We start from the raw sequence: 14191 nt of genomic DNA, 5'->3' as shown, positions 1-14191 counted from the left end.
GTGAGACAAAACCAAAATGCTGTGCCTTACATGCATCAGCAAACTTTGAAATCACCTTTGTCCTAGGAGCCACTTGCAGATTTGGGATAAATTTGCCAGTCCACTGGTTTGTCATTCACCCCAATAGCATTATATCTGTGATTTGGGGTGGCAAAATATGAGATCAGAACTTGTGTGGTGAAAAACAAAATATACTCTCATAAAGTCAAGTATCATTTATTTAAACTGTAACACAGGAAGATTGGCACCAATTTACTAATGATACTACAGTCTAGACTCCTGGAAAAATGCACCCATCTTTTCCCCTAGGTGTTTTTGGGAACAACTTGGCATTAGAAGTGTCTCTCTACTTTCTCGCTAAGTGACAGATTCGGTGTGAAACCCAGCACACAGGAACACCACGTGGGGCTGTGACCATCCTGGGAGACTCTGAGATGAGTTACATGTGTTTATAAATATGTTGTGTGCCTTCTTTTTCTGAGATTAGCCAACAGAAACCTTTGAGCTGCAAATTAATATATAACAAACTCCCATTCCTGGTAAAGAAGTCCCATTCTGTTTAATTATCTTCATGTAAGCAGTATTACTTTTTTTTTTTCAGAACACTTGGTAAAAAGAAAGAATATGTTCCTTAGCACTGTGTTCTCCCTCACAGTCGGCACTCAAAAGCATTTATTTAATAAAATCCAAATGATTATTCCTACATATTTATTGCATTTTAATATTTTATTGTATTTCTACATGATTGTTTTTTTTTTTTTTTTTTTTTTTTACCTTGAGACAGATTATTTCTCTGTCACCCAGGCTGGAGTGCAGTGGTGTGATCTTGGCTCACTGCAACCTCAACTTCCTGGGTTCAAGTAATTCTTATGCCTCAGCCTTGCGAGTAGTAGCTGGGATTACAGGCATGCACCACCACGCCTGGCTAATTTTTGTATTTTTGTAGAGATGGGGTTTCACCACGTTGCCCAGGCTGGTCTTGAACTCCTGACCTCAAGTGATCCACCCGCCTTGACTTCTCAAAGTGCTGGGATTACAGGCATGAGCCACCATACCCGGCTTTTACATGATTGTATTTTAATATATAGTGGGTAAAAGTTTGTGCTAAAATATATCATTTATGGCTCCGATTTGGTATTATTGAAGGGAGATGTCCCTTCAATATGGGAGATGTTCCCTTTTACTCCTGACTGATTCGTTTGGTTGGGGACTTATAATGTCATAGAAAATGTGCATTTTGAGTGGTTAAAAAAAAAACAGCCTCTAGTTTTTACTCTCAAAGAGCTTTGTGTTAATATAAAGAACAGTAATATAACCTGGGTTAAAAGCTGAAGACATTTAATAGAGGCATGTATTACAAATAGCATCTAGCTACATTGGAAGGTTAGGACTTCATATCTGAAATTCTGTTGCTCATTAATTGTAGGAAGTGAATGAAATACATCTCTAAAGGGCAAGGTCAGTATTACATTATTCTGGAAATGTCTTTGTTGAATAAATGTGTAAATATTTCAGATAAGTACTTGAGATTATATTTCTATTGGGGACATATCTATAGAATGAATGATTCTACTTATAACTGCAGGAGCAGATGTCATGTTACATGTTGTTCCCAATGACTGATTTCATTTGAAATGATCTGGAAATAAATACTGATTACTAGTGATGTCAGATTATTCACCTTGGAGTCAGATGTCCGACAGGCACGCTAGAGCTAATAGATTTGGTTATTTTGAAAACATTGTTTTATAAAGCAGGATACTGTTTTAAAGTAGCATTGTGAATTATCCGAGTTGTATATCTGGGTTCACTTGCACTGAGTAGGGAAGAACATACTTACGAGGATGCAGTCTCCGATGGTTTTCCATCCTTTAACGATACAAAAGAAAGAAAATTGTACCTGGGACCTGCTTATAGGATAGCTTGGCATTAGTCGTTAGCACAAGGGAAATCAAGAACCAAATTTGAATGATGGTGTCAGTGTAACTGAGGGGCGTTGCCTCATTGGGAGATATAGTTGCATCATAGGAACATGGTGTGATTTAATTTCATAATTGTAAACATCACAGTGGGTATGGTTGATTCATTTGAAACTCTTGTCCACTTTGCTATGGCTGGACAGCTGAGTTAACATGGGTAGGTCTTGGGTTCACATTTTTATAATTTCTTTGTAGTTTGTTTTGGGGAAAAAATCTTTAAGAAAAAAACTGTATTAGAATGAATTTACCTGAAATCAAACTTTTATAAAGCCATGGCTTGACTGAAGGACAACGAACTTTATTGACCTTCTAAATCAGAGCGCTGTATAAATGTTTGGAAGACTCAATTTTGCCTTGAAAGGGGGCTGGGGAGGGGGTGTATGAATCCTTGTTTTCTACAGTGCTGATTATTTGCTTGTGTTTTAAATTGTGCCCCAACTCAGGGGCAAGAGCAACTCACTTACATGGAGAAAAAAATATGCTAGAATTATCCTTGCTTAATCATCATGAATGCAACAGCTAATAGCCATCTGATATTTTAAGTTGTGCGTGGCAACAGACCAACAGAAAAGCAAGCAGAATGAAATTTCGTGAAGGAACCGCAATAGGTACGCAAACTTGGCTTTTCAGAATTTTTTTCTGTTATGCTCGGTAGTATAGACACCCTGACCAAAGTTTTAAACAATGCAGACTCTGGGTATGTAGCATCTAAAATTCATCGTAAAGAGATTGATCTGTAAAATAATAACATCATGATTTACAGTTCCATAAGGACAGTAAAAAGAATTAAGCTTCAAAGTTTAGAGGGAATTAAGTCTTAGTTGCATGTGAAAATGTACAAAGTTCACCTTTAGAGGTCTTTATTTTCTGTCAGAAATACCACAGTGTTTCATTTTTAGGGTATGAAAACGATAGCTTTTCCTACTTGTAGATGCGTTCTCTGGAGAGATATGAAAGAGCCTGGGAATTTAGCGGCTCAAATCAGCTGGCAACTGGAGTTCATTTAGGTGATTCGCATACAATTTCCGGCTTTCCTTGCGGGTATCAGTGGTCTTTGACGCGGGGAAGGGGGTCGGGGGGACAGGTGTAGACCAGGACCTTGGTTATTGGTATAACTGCCAATATCCAAGGGTTGCCAAGGGTTGGGTGGGCGGAGTTCCCCTGCCCAGGCCGAGTCTCTCCAGAAAGACTTCGGAGGAGCTTACTCCACTCCCCGGACGGTCCCAGTGGCTTCGTTCTCCACGGCCCAGAAGGGGGCCGTAGCTTCCGATTAGAGCTGGGGCGCTCTAGGAAATGAGGGTGACCGTAGCTCCCCAGACCAAACCTGTCTTTTCCACCAACGAGCTGGCGCATTTATCGCCCCCGAGGGCTCCGGGAAACCAGCAGGAGAGTGGCGTCGGGTTGCGAGCCTCTTGCCCCACCGAGTGGGGGGAGAAAGTGGTCAGAGGAGCGTTCCGCGGGGCGCTGCGTGCAGAAAAGCGACCGGCGGCCACAGGTGATCCCGAAGGCGAGGGGAAAGCAGGCGCCCGGGCGAGGGCCCGGGGCGCGGGAGGGCAGGCCCGGCCGGGGTGGGCCAGCGGAGCCGCCGCTGCTACTCACCTGCCCGCGGGGGCGGGGCGGGGAGCGGCGCTGGGGCGCGCCTGCCTCCCGCCTCCCGCCTCCCGCCCCGGGAGGAAGCGGAGGGGCGCGGTGTAAACAGAGCGGCGGCCGTGATGTCAGCCGGTCACATGGAGCCTCTTATGGCTCGGGATGGCTCTCGGCGGGCGGGCAGCTGCGGCAGCTGCTGCTGTGGCTCGGGCGGCGGCGGCGCGGCGGCGGCAGAGGGGGCTCCGGGGTCGGACCATCCGCTCTCCCTGCGCTCTCCGCACCGCGGCTTAAATGATGTATTTTGTGATCGCAGCGATGAAAGGTGAGCCCGGGCGCCCCACCGGGGCCGGGTGGGCTGACGGCTCCGGGGGGCGGGGAGGAGGGCGCGCAGGGGGAGGGGTGGGCGCGCCTGCCCGAACGCACGTACTGCCCGGGGCTCGGCGCGGGGGCCCCGCCAGGGCCTTCTGGGCCACCGCCGCGGCGCCACCTGAGCCCGGCCACGGGATCGGCCTACCTCCGATTGGGGGGCAAAGGCGCACGGGGTGGATCCCCCTCTGCTGCCCCCTCCGGCTCCTGTCAGTCTCCTGGATCCGCTGGGCACCCGGCGGGTCTCCCAAAAGAAAGTTTGCCGGGAGTCGCCGCGCTTCGGAAAGGAAGGGGAAGGTCTGCGGAGTTCAGAGGAAGCCGGGGACGCCCGCGGCCGGTCCCCAGGGCCCGCACCCGGGACAGCTCCGGCCTAGGTCGGGGAGGCGCCGCGGCCGGGCAGGGCCGTGCGTGCGCGTTGTCGCGATGTCATCCCCGGGGACTGGTCAGCGCCCCAGGCCTTGCGCCCTCCCCCTGAGGCCCCGAGCGCCTCAGCGGCCGCCGGCCGGGCAAGTGCCGCAGGTCCGCGCTGTGTCCCGCGCTGTGTCCCGCCGCGGCCACTTCCGAAAGCGCGCGGGCCGGAGCGAGACGGGCGCCTCGAGTGTGCCAAGACGCTCTCGGCGGCCCAGGGAGCTGCGGCGCAACCCGCTTGACACTTTGGCTGGTGGATGGAGGTGGGGAGGAACTCGGCAGCCCACGGGATCCGCGGGCAGGGGCGGAGGTTAGTCCGTGGTGAGGGCCGACGGGCGCGGGTTAGTCGCGGCCAATCCTGCCGGGCGGCCCGGCCTTCCGCCCTCATCAGGACTCAGTAGCCGGGCCGGGGGCGGGAGGGGAGGGGGATGTGGTTGGAGGGAGGACTGGCTCTAGGTCCTCTCAGGTGAGAAGGAGAGAAACCGTGGCAAGTCAGGGAACTTTCTGATGGGAAAGCTAAAGTTTGGAGGTGTGCAGGAAGTCGCCCGTGCTGCCGGAGAAACCGAGACTCGCTCTTGGGACGGTTGCAAACAGCTCCGGAGAAACTCAGCCCGCAGCACGCCGCCCGCCGCCCGCCGCCCGCTTGTGCGCCCGCAGGTTTCTCGCCATGGATAATCTGCCCGAGCGGCTTCGCAGGCCCGGCCACCAGGCTTGGGGATTTAGAGCCCCATCTGTTTGCGGCGGACGCGGCTTCCCTAATGCGCAGCAATTGTGCAGACCCAGACTGTCCTGCGGGTCCTACCCACCCGTGCGGGCGCCAAGCGCTTGTTAAACGTTTGCTAGTTTGGGGTTTTGTTGCAATCTGGAATGAAGGACACCAGTTCGGTATCTTCGCTGGGTTTACTTTCGGATCACCGAGCTTTGCCTTTCTTCACTAGAGATTGGGTGGCATCTCTTTTATTAATTATTAACAGGCCGAAACGTACTGGACGTTAAGATGAGCTGCTTGAGATGAAATCTTTCTATATAATGTGCCCACAGCAAATTTTCTCTTTTCCCCTGTGGCTTTGAGGGAAATGGGATTTGATCATTTTTAGAATATGCAATTCATATAAGTAAAAGAGAGGAAACCTCCCGTGATCCGCGCTCTTAAGCACTTAAAATTATTTGGGAGGAAAAATTATTAAGATTTCTTACCGACTTCTTATGTTAAAAAATCTATTCTCCCCCACCCCCCAAAAAAACTTTTATGCTATTCCTGCATTTCATTAGCCTTGTAAGTGTGAAACGTCTTAAATGCTCTCTGCAGTTAAAGTATTTTTTGTTTTTAAATTATAAAATAGATTTTGCTATTTGGAAGATGTCAATGCCAGTCTTTATCCACTTTGTCTAATATAATTTGTGTTGATTGGGGGAAAGGCGAGAGGCTGAGACATTTTAAACTGCTTTCTCCCTTAATGAACAGTAACCACCCACCAAACAATAAGGAAAGTACGTTTTAATATTTTGATTTAAAGTTGATGTTTCCTAGTACATAGGCTTTTGCTTTTGTAATTCTACAAAGTGAAGTTCCATACTATCCCTTGCTAATAGAATAATGAGAATCACACACGCTACCCCCACACATTTGTCTTGGAGTGACCTCTGTCTGCCATAAAATAATAGTTTCATAGTATTGTGCTTTGAAAAAAGTGCCTCAGAAGTACTGGCAATGCAATTTTTCTATAAACTCAGCTGCCTGCGAGAGAGAGAGAGAGATAGGTAGAGGACGAGGGAGAGAGAATGCATCTGGACAGTTAGAAGATTTCACTCCCAATATCATAATATCCTGAATTTTAATGGGATTATCTTGCTTTGGTGCAAACTTAAGCTGAAAAAGAAAATAGTTTGTGGGAAAGTGAGGAATGCTGTAAATGTTTCCATATCAGATTTAAGAGGAAAAAACTGGCTTAGAATCTTATTAAATACTTCCCTATTGCCTCTCAGTTTTAATAGTTAAATTGGTTCCATGTGTAAGAGAGTTTGTATAACTAGATTTTTCGTGCAAAACAAATACTATTTACAATATAGCTTTTTGGTATGTGGATGCATGTGGACAAGGGAGGAGAGAACAAGCCACCATAAAAGAAAGATTCTCTTTGTTGGCTGATTTACTGATGTTTTTTAAACATCAGTAAATCAGGCCCTTTGAACTCACCAAAGAAGAAAATCCTTCCTCTGCATTAGTTGTCAAATAAGTTTAGGCTTAGTTTCATGCTCAAATATAATAAATCTTCATTTGAGCAACTCTAGTCTCATCCTTCAATTTTGCTTTTGTTTAACAACAAAATTCCAATACCATTTGGATTGCTTCTTGGGCAAAGGGAGAGAGCCAGCTATAACATTTATAATCGGGGGAGCACTTGTTCTGGTCATCATAAAAGTGCATTGGCCAGATGTCACGCGGCAGCGGAGTACTGAAAGGAAATGTAAGACGTTCATCAGTTTCAGTAGATGATATACCCCTTTGCTTCATATGAGTGCTCAGCCTGTGTTCGTGTAAATGGAGTTATAAGAGCACAGGGAGGTTTAAAGGGAATTTCTGGCCCATAGATTCTTCCTCCGGCCTGATTCATGTGCAAATGCAAGACTCCTCACCACTTTGAAAATACTGTATGTGTTGGTAGTATGTCCAACTCTAATAAATACGATTCTGTAGTTTTGAAGAACTTGGCCTTTCTTTTTACCAAATGAAACTGGAATTCGATCTCTGATCTCATTGTAAGGACCCATTGCCTGGTATCCCTTCACTGGGATTTTTGTACCATTTTTGTTACCTGTGATGGGAAGGATTGGGAGAAGGTGATGGCTGGATCTTGAAAAGAGAAAACCCAAATGGTTGCCACTATTGAGCAGAGTGCTTATCTGGCAAGAAGGGATCAGTTCTTTTAAAGACAAAGAGGATTTCTGAATCCATTTATCCATGGGAGGAGGGAGAAGCCTGAACCCTCCATGAAGTAGAGTATTTTAAAAGCAGCATTTTCATGGGCAGCCTCTTGATTTCATATATTTCAATCACATTACTTGAGATACAAAGCAGCATCATGCACAAGTAAACCCTTTTGCCCACGATTTGAATTGAGAACCATATAATTTATTTAATGCTGCCCAGTCATGAAATAATGTAATTTCTAAACAGAAATAGTCATTTAAAAATATACAGTATGTCATCTAAACCTTAGCTCTTTAATATGTAGTATACTTGTAAATATATTAATAATTCTCATTAGTGTCCTTTTTCTCCTATCTTTCCCTCCCACTCAAGTGAAACACAATAAAAATGGATGAGATCAGCAAGGTGATAATTGCAAAGCACCTACAATAGCACCCAGCCACTTTGTTATTTGCTCTGGGGTACCTAGGAAAATAATATTTATAAATGGCCATTTACTGGGGAAAAGAAGTTACTGGATGGATAGATGGATGGATGGATAGATGGATGGACGGACGGATGCATGAATAGATTTGCAGAGGTAGATGTAGGGTTCAGTTTTCTTAAAAATCTCTTAAATTATTATAGGGATCAACAAAACCCCTTATGTGGAACAAATTTCCTAAGACTGCTCTGTCATGGAAATGTTTTCTGCATATATTTTTACTATTTACAACATTTATTAGTAAGAAATCAAGGCTGCCTTTATATATTTCATATTTAATAATTTTAAAACCATAATTAGACACTCAGAGTCAGCAGCTATACCATTTTTATGTTTCTCTACTTAAAAAACAGTTTTTTTGGAGCCATCCACCAGTGACAAGTCAGGTGTGAATTGACATTTGATAGTATCTCAAAGACCACATACAGACCCTCTGAGGAATGATTTACAAGTTCTGTCTCCCCCATCTAGCTATTCTACTGAAGATAACTCCCTTCCATCCCAACCTTTTGACTCATGAACTGAGACAGTCGTAGTCAGAGCTTTTTCTATCCATCAGTATTTTGTGTGACATGATAGAACATGATTTTTCTGTTAATTGTCAAGAGTGCTATGTCAAGAGATAGGAGGTCTAAATAGATGGATAATAGCATATACTATCCAATGGGCAAAATGCAAGGAAGCAGCTGAAATCTTTTGTTTCTGAATTTTCTTTTTGGAATGAAATTTGTTAGCCCTCATCATATTTTCAGGAAATAATACGATAACTTTAAAAATCTTTGCTCCTGTGGGTATAAAAAATAATGTCAAGTTTATTCCCTAGGTTTTCCAGTTATTTCATTTTTTAAAATGTTACTGCTTCTGAAGTTTACTAGGCATTTCATAAACAAATAGGGAGATGATGCTAATCTATATTTATTTTGTGCTTTATGGTTTGCAAACACTCTTACATCATTTAATCCCCCATAGAGAGTCACTGATAGTCCCATATTTTTTAGCTGAAGAAACTGAGGCTCACAGAGGTTGCGTTATAGCCTAGCTTTTCCATCTGATAACATGGTGAAACAAGAACTACAACCCTAATTTCTATCTTCATGCCTCCCCTGGAGGAAGCTGTGAAAAACGTCCTGGATGTAACTTTGTCTCTAGTTAGTGGAAATTATAACTCTGGCATTTATATGGAAAAAAAATAGATCCAATTATGTAATGCTTTACTGAGCCTAATATCTTTAAATTACTATTTAATAAAATCAATTTGGTACAAATGGGGTTATTCTTATTTGCTTATCATTAGCTCTCTTCATCCGTGATTTTCATTAAGTCTGCTTGTTGTAAGAGGATATGAGTGAAATGTAAGCATTATTTTCCTCAAGAATACAGAATACCATGAAGTACAGCTAACCTGTATAACCAATCGCCATTATGATAGAATTGAGAGATATATCTATATGTTCCACTTATCCTTAGGCAAAGGGAACATTCACAAATGCATCTTCTAATTTTAATATGACTTTGTGTAGTATAAAGCTTAGGAATTCTTGTGCTTGTGAGTGCTGTCCTGTTTGTTTTCATGACAGCTTAAGGGCATGATTGTAGATCTATTCTTGAGAAATCGTTTGTCTTTTAGAAAATCATGTGAAGTCTAAAAGTTTTCAAGTAGATCTGAAAAAGCTCTTTTCTCACTTAGTGGGGAATGGCCTTAATGACTGCTGGATTAAGGTGTGTTTGACTGAAAGCAAATAAGGATTATTTCAGTCTCAGACGAAACCTTTAAAGTCACTCAGATGAATGTCCCACTGGGATTTGGACCCTGCCCACAATATTTCTGCCAAGTAGTTATCTGGTTATGCTTGAACACCTCCAACAATGGGGAACTCACTATCTTTAAAAATAGGTTATTCCATCTTGAATTAGAAAAGTCTTCTTATATCAAGCATAACTCTCTCCTTTGTACTTTTAATCCCTTAATTCTGATCCTTTCCTTTGGGGCTGTGCAGAACACATTTAACCCATCTTTCAAATGAAAGACTGTCAGTCATTTGAAGACTAGTAGTGTAACACACACACGCATGCACACACACACACACACACACCCCTCTAATACGTAATATCTGCTGTCCCTCTCCAGTCCTTTTTGCTGTAAGTATGGTTCTTCCTTCCCACAATCTTGGTCAGTTTCTTCTTCAAACACACTTCAGTTTGCCTAGAACCACTTGAAATTTTGATGCCAAAAATGGACCCCAAGTGCCAGTTGTGATATAATTGACTTGGCACTTAATCCAGCACATAGTAAAGAGGCAGCCATGACTTAAGGATGAAAAACTTTTGTTTTAAAATTTTAAAGATAACATCAGCTAGCTGTATCTCTAGCACCTCTCACCACCAGTCTTTGTGATATCATTGTTTGTGAAAGTGGACTTTTGATCTGTTTAGGAATACTTTTAGTTCCATTTGAAGTTGATTATTAAGTATCCAGGAAAATCAAAGATACTACAAAAATAATTAAAGTAACATTAGAAGCATTTGAGGTATTTTTCTGCCGCATGTCAGATATGAGATAAGGCTGCCCTCTAGTGGTTACTTGCCCATGGAAGGCTAAACCCATAATGGTGCCAGTGCATTTCCCATCAGGCTAGTGGGAAGGTCAAAGGTTGTAGCTATTTTCTTAATTGGAATGAGACATTCTATACCAGATTCAAAAGTTTAACTCCTTGTTTTTCATGGTTATCAGAAATGTAACTGTGGAAGAGATACTGAATTTTAAAAGTTTGCTTGGCAGGAAGTAAAGGAAAAAAATTTTAACTTAAAGCTGATTGATTTATTTGCTGTTTGGCTCAATATTAAATTTAAGTGAAATTTGGTTTGTGAGTAAACAATTGTTATGACATATTTAGTAATCCTTGTATTTTTTTAAGTTTCAAACTCCATTCTATTTCCCAACCCTTGAATATTTTTTAAAAAGAGGTCGTCATTTGATGAGCTAAATTCAGCATTTCCCCTTTTTAAATCTAGAGCTTTTCTTTTTCAAAAATGATAAACATTTAGTAAAAAAGTAAACTACAGTAGCTTTTGGGGGGTAATAAAACAATTTTAAACATGGATGAAAAAACTATTAACCCCTTGGTTTCTGAAGATTTATGGTTAGATCATTTGGTTCACTTAAGTATATACAGTTTGCCTAAAAAATAAGATAGAGGATATGTCAGAAACTCTGCATGAGGTAGCGACAAGTATTCATTTGCATAATTTTTAGGATAAATAGATAATACAAGTGGATTGTGGATTTGGATTTTGGTGTTATAACAAGTGTGAAACAATGGTAAAACAATCTGATTTCTGTGTCGGAATCTGAGGAATGAATATAGATCTTCCTATTTGTTTAAGTGTTGTTTGTTCCTGGTGCTACACAGAGGTATAAGAATGCACGTTTATATGAATTTTGCATTGCTGAAGAAGTCAAAGCTGATCTGAGCTAGAATAACCAGGGTAATAATAATGACAAATAATCACCAGGCTTGTAAAGGATAATAGTGCTTACTTGTTCCTATTAGAAAGATGATATTGCAGCATTTCATGAAAAAGAAGAAAAAAAATGAAAAGCAGGGAAAACCTGCTGTTTAAACCTTTCTATCATAGAAATAAGGTAGTGGTTCAGAAGTGAAGACTTGTGGTTAAGTTTCAGATCAGTTATTGAAGCCAACCGTTTTACAAACTGCGCCACCCAGAAGTGTGATTTTTTCACCACATGAGAAGTATTCTCTTTTTCACAGAATGTTATTTTCATTTTTCAGTTGTTGGAAAGGTTTTTTTCTCCGTCTTTTTATTTGTTTATCTCACTTCAAATCTTCTGTAGAACACTGGGTGAAAATAAGTAAATAAATTTGTTTAAGCAAATACTTACGTGCCTATTTTGTGCTAGGTAATTCAGGTACCACCTTTGTGCCTTTATAATAGGAGCTGAGACACCTTCCTCCCAATCAAGTGTCTTAAGCCATGAATCAGCGTTTAAAAAATGCACTGAGAAGTTGGCAGCCACACTTAGTCAGAGAAGGCTGCTTTATGACTGTTGGACTTATACATTTGCATTTGCTATAAGCTACATGCCATTTAAAACAAAGGAGAGTTCTGTGACATGCCAAACAATGCAATGAAATGTTAATGTAAGTGGATAAAGTCAAACCCTATACTTATGGATGAACATGATTTGCTTCCACATAAGCCATAGGTTAGCTCTAAAATCCTGCCTGAAACAGTGGTTCTGAAACTGTAGAGTACAACCCATACTCCAGAGAGTCTTAAGAAGGCGGATCCCTGGGTCTCACACAGAGTTTGATTCTGTCATTCTGGGGTGAGGCCCACGAAGGCGTGTATTTACACAGCATCTCAGATGTTTCTGATGCAGCTGGTCCTTAGGCCTCACTTTGTTAAGCTCTGTTCTAGCCTGTCAGAGCCAGGTGGACCGCAGAGTCCTCCAGTCCTTTAGTGGTTCCCAAATGTCATTGATCTTCATAGTCATCTGGGAAGCATTTAAAAAATAAATGCCATTCTCCAGCAACACCTGCACAGATCCTGCTTCCAAAAGCCTAGGGGGAGGCCAAGGAATCTTTTTTTGTAAAGATCTTCTTGTGAGGATAAGACAGGTTTGGGAACCACTGCTCGGGGCTAACCCTTTCCTCTTACTCACGAGGAAAGGGAATCTCAGAAAGGTAAATTATATTTAAGGTAACCATTCACTTCTCTTTAGTTCACTCCCTTCAGCATGGAAGAGGTGCCAGATGTGAGCAATTTCTGGCATTGTTATTAACACACTTGAAATATTTTTCTGTTAACTTTGGCCTTGCTATCAACCAGCATGCAGAAGCAAGTGGGCAGACTGTTCCCTCAAATCTCTTACCCCAAGTGGCCCAAACAGGAGAGAACCCTGAGGCTGTTTTGGTGCTGGAGGCTGCTGTGAGACTTTTCACATACTGTACTCCTTTTCGGCATAAAGCCTTGTCCAGAAGCCCCAGCCTCTGCATGTGACATAGACACAATGTATTTTAGCCTTCAGTGTGTGCCTGGGCTGGGTCTTGCCAATACTGTGACCACTTAGCAGGAGCAGGCTAGGAGTCTTACTGCAGAAGTCAAGGCCAACTCAGTGGAAACAGTGATGTCTTTTCAAGGTTGCTTTATTCAGCCACAGAGTAAAGGTTTCAGTGCCCTGGAAGCTGATCAGTGCTTCCTGTTTAGCACATGGCCTTTCTCAGGCACTGAGCATCTGGTGTGTATCTGCCAGTGTCCAGGCTCTGGAGGTGACATCCAAACAGGGGAGACCAAATGCTGCCTTCGTGCAGCTTAGATTCTAGTCTGGTGGGATAGATCAAAGTAGACTTCCTCTGGCTGGTGTGGAGAAGGACCATCTGCCTGCTTCCACACTGCGACACCAGCCCCCTTTTTCTTTTGAAAATGCTGGTGTAGTATCTCATTATTGTGGCAGATGTGATGCTGGCGGCCAAGGGGACAGCAGTGATCATGTCAGTCTCTGGTCTCTGTGAGTGTACATTCTGGTGGCAGAAGTAGGTAATACTTAAGTAAACATATCAATGAACTAGATAAATGCAGATAATGACAACAGCTAGGCCAATGTAAAAACAGTATAATGGTTTAGAAATGCTTATGGCCTCATGGGTCAACATCAGGGAACTGAATCAAAAAATTTTCCCAACTGATGGTGAACATTTTGCAATAGACCTCATAGGTCATCTGCTCCCAACCTGGTCTGCATATTAATCTATCTAGAGAGTTTTTAAAAGATATATAAGCCTAGGCTGTGCTCTTACAGATTTCTGATTTTATTGGTCCCAAGGTGTAGAGCTCAAGTATTGCTACATTTTTAAAGATACTCAGATAATTCTGGTTGAGAAACCTCTGAAGCCCAACACCCTTCACTTTGTACATGAGTCACCCTGTCCGCAGTGTAGCGAAACAATGTTGAGTAGTGGAAACCCCCCTACATAGGGTGGGGGAAGATGAAGATACGGGTTATTGTCCCAGATCTGCAATGCAATAATTGTCAGGTTAAACCTCAATTGTTCACTTTCCCTGTTTTTAAAGTTAAAGGGTTGGACTTGGTAGCCACCAAGATCTTTTCCATCTCTACCGTTCTATGAAAGTGTTTCTATTAAAACAGAAACATGGTCTAGTTTCTTGTTTGAGACTTGGGAGAGGCAAACAAATGCCTCCTACTTTCCTTATTCCCTGTCTCTACCCTTAATTGCTATAGGTCCTTCGATCAGCTAATCAGTTCCTTTTGGAAGTGAAAATTTAAGGTAGAAAGAGGTAATTACTTTATGCTATTTAAATAAATTTAAGAACAAGCAAGTTTTCATTAATATTAATAATAAATATGCCCAGACTTAGTTCTAGTAAATTACAGTCATACCTTATTTATCAAAT

At 42.4% G+C, this 14191-nt stretch overlaps 1 protein-coding gene and 1 long non-coding RNA gene across 5 annotated transcripts in view; one reads left to right on the top strand and one right to left on the bottom strand.

Annotated features, from left to right (window-relative positions):
* Nucleotides 1-14191, top strand: part of RORA (RAR related orphan receptor A) — a 736081-nt gene that overhangs the window by 627756 nt on the left and 94134 nt on the right. The window contains exon 1 of one of the 4 annotated variants that reach the window (XM_003778466.5): nucleotides 3157-3474. The exons of 1 other annotated variant lie outside the window; for it this stretch is intronic. In XM_003778466.5, coding sequence (XP_003778514.1) covers nucleotides 3273-3474 — 202 coding nt within the window. In that variant the 5' untranslated portion in view covers nucleotides 3157-3272. Of the gene's footprint in view, nucleotides 1-3156; nucleotides 3475-3708; nucleotides 3889-3979; nucleotides 4651-14191 lie in introns of those variants that run through there. 2 more of the 4 variants (XM_024232274.3, XM_054531577.2) reach the window with 2 other exon arrangements.
* LOC134760269 (uncharacterized) lies at nucleotides 746-2977 on the bottom strand. Its single transcript, XR_010137471.1, has 2 exons — nucleotides 2905-2977; nucleotides 746-1869 (listed from the first exon to the last, which is right to left on the bottom strand). It is a non-coding gene; the product is annotated as an uncharacterized LOC134760269 (long non-coding RNA).

This window comes from Pongo abelii, chromosome 16, assembly GCF_028885655.2.
Source record: "Pongo abelii isolate AG06213 chromosome 16, NHGRI_mPonAbe1-v2.0_pri, whole genome shotgun sequence".
Taxonomy (NCBI): Eukaryota; Metazoa; Chordata; class Mammalia; order Primates; family Hominidae; genus Pongo; species Pongo abelii.
This window is presented reverse-complemented; position numbering and strand designations above follow the sequence as displayed.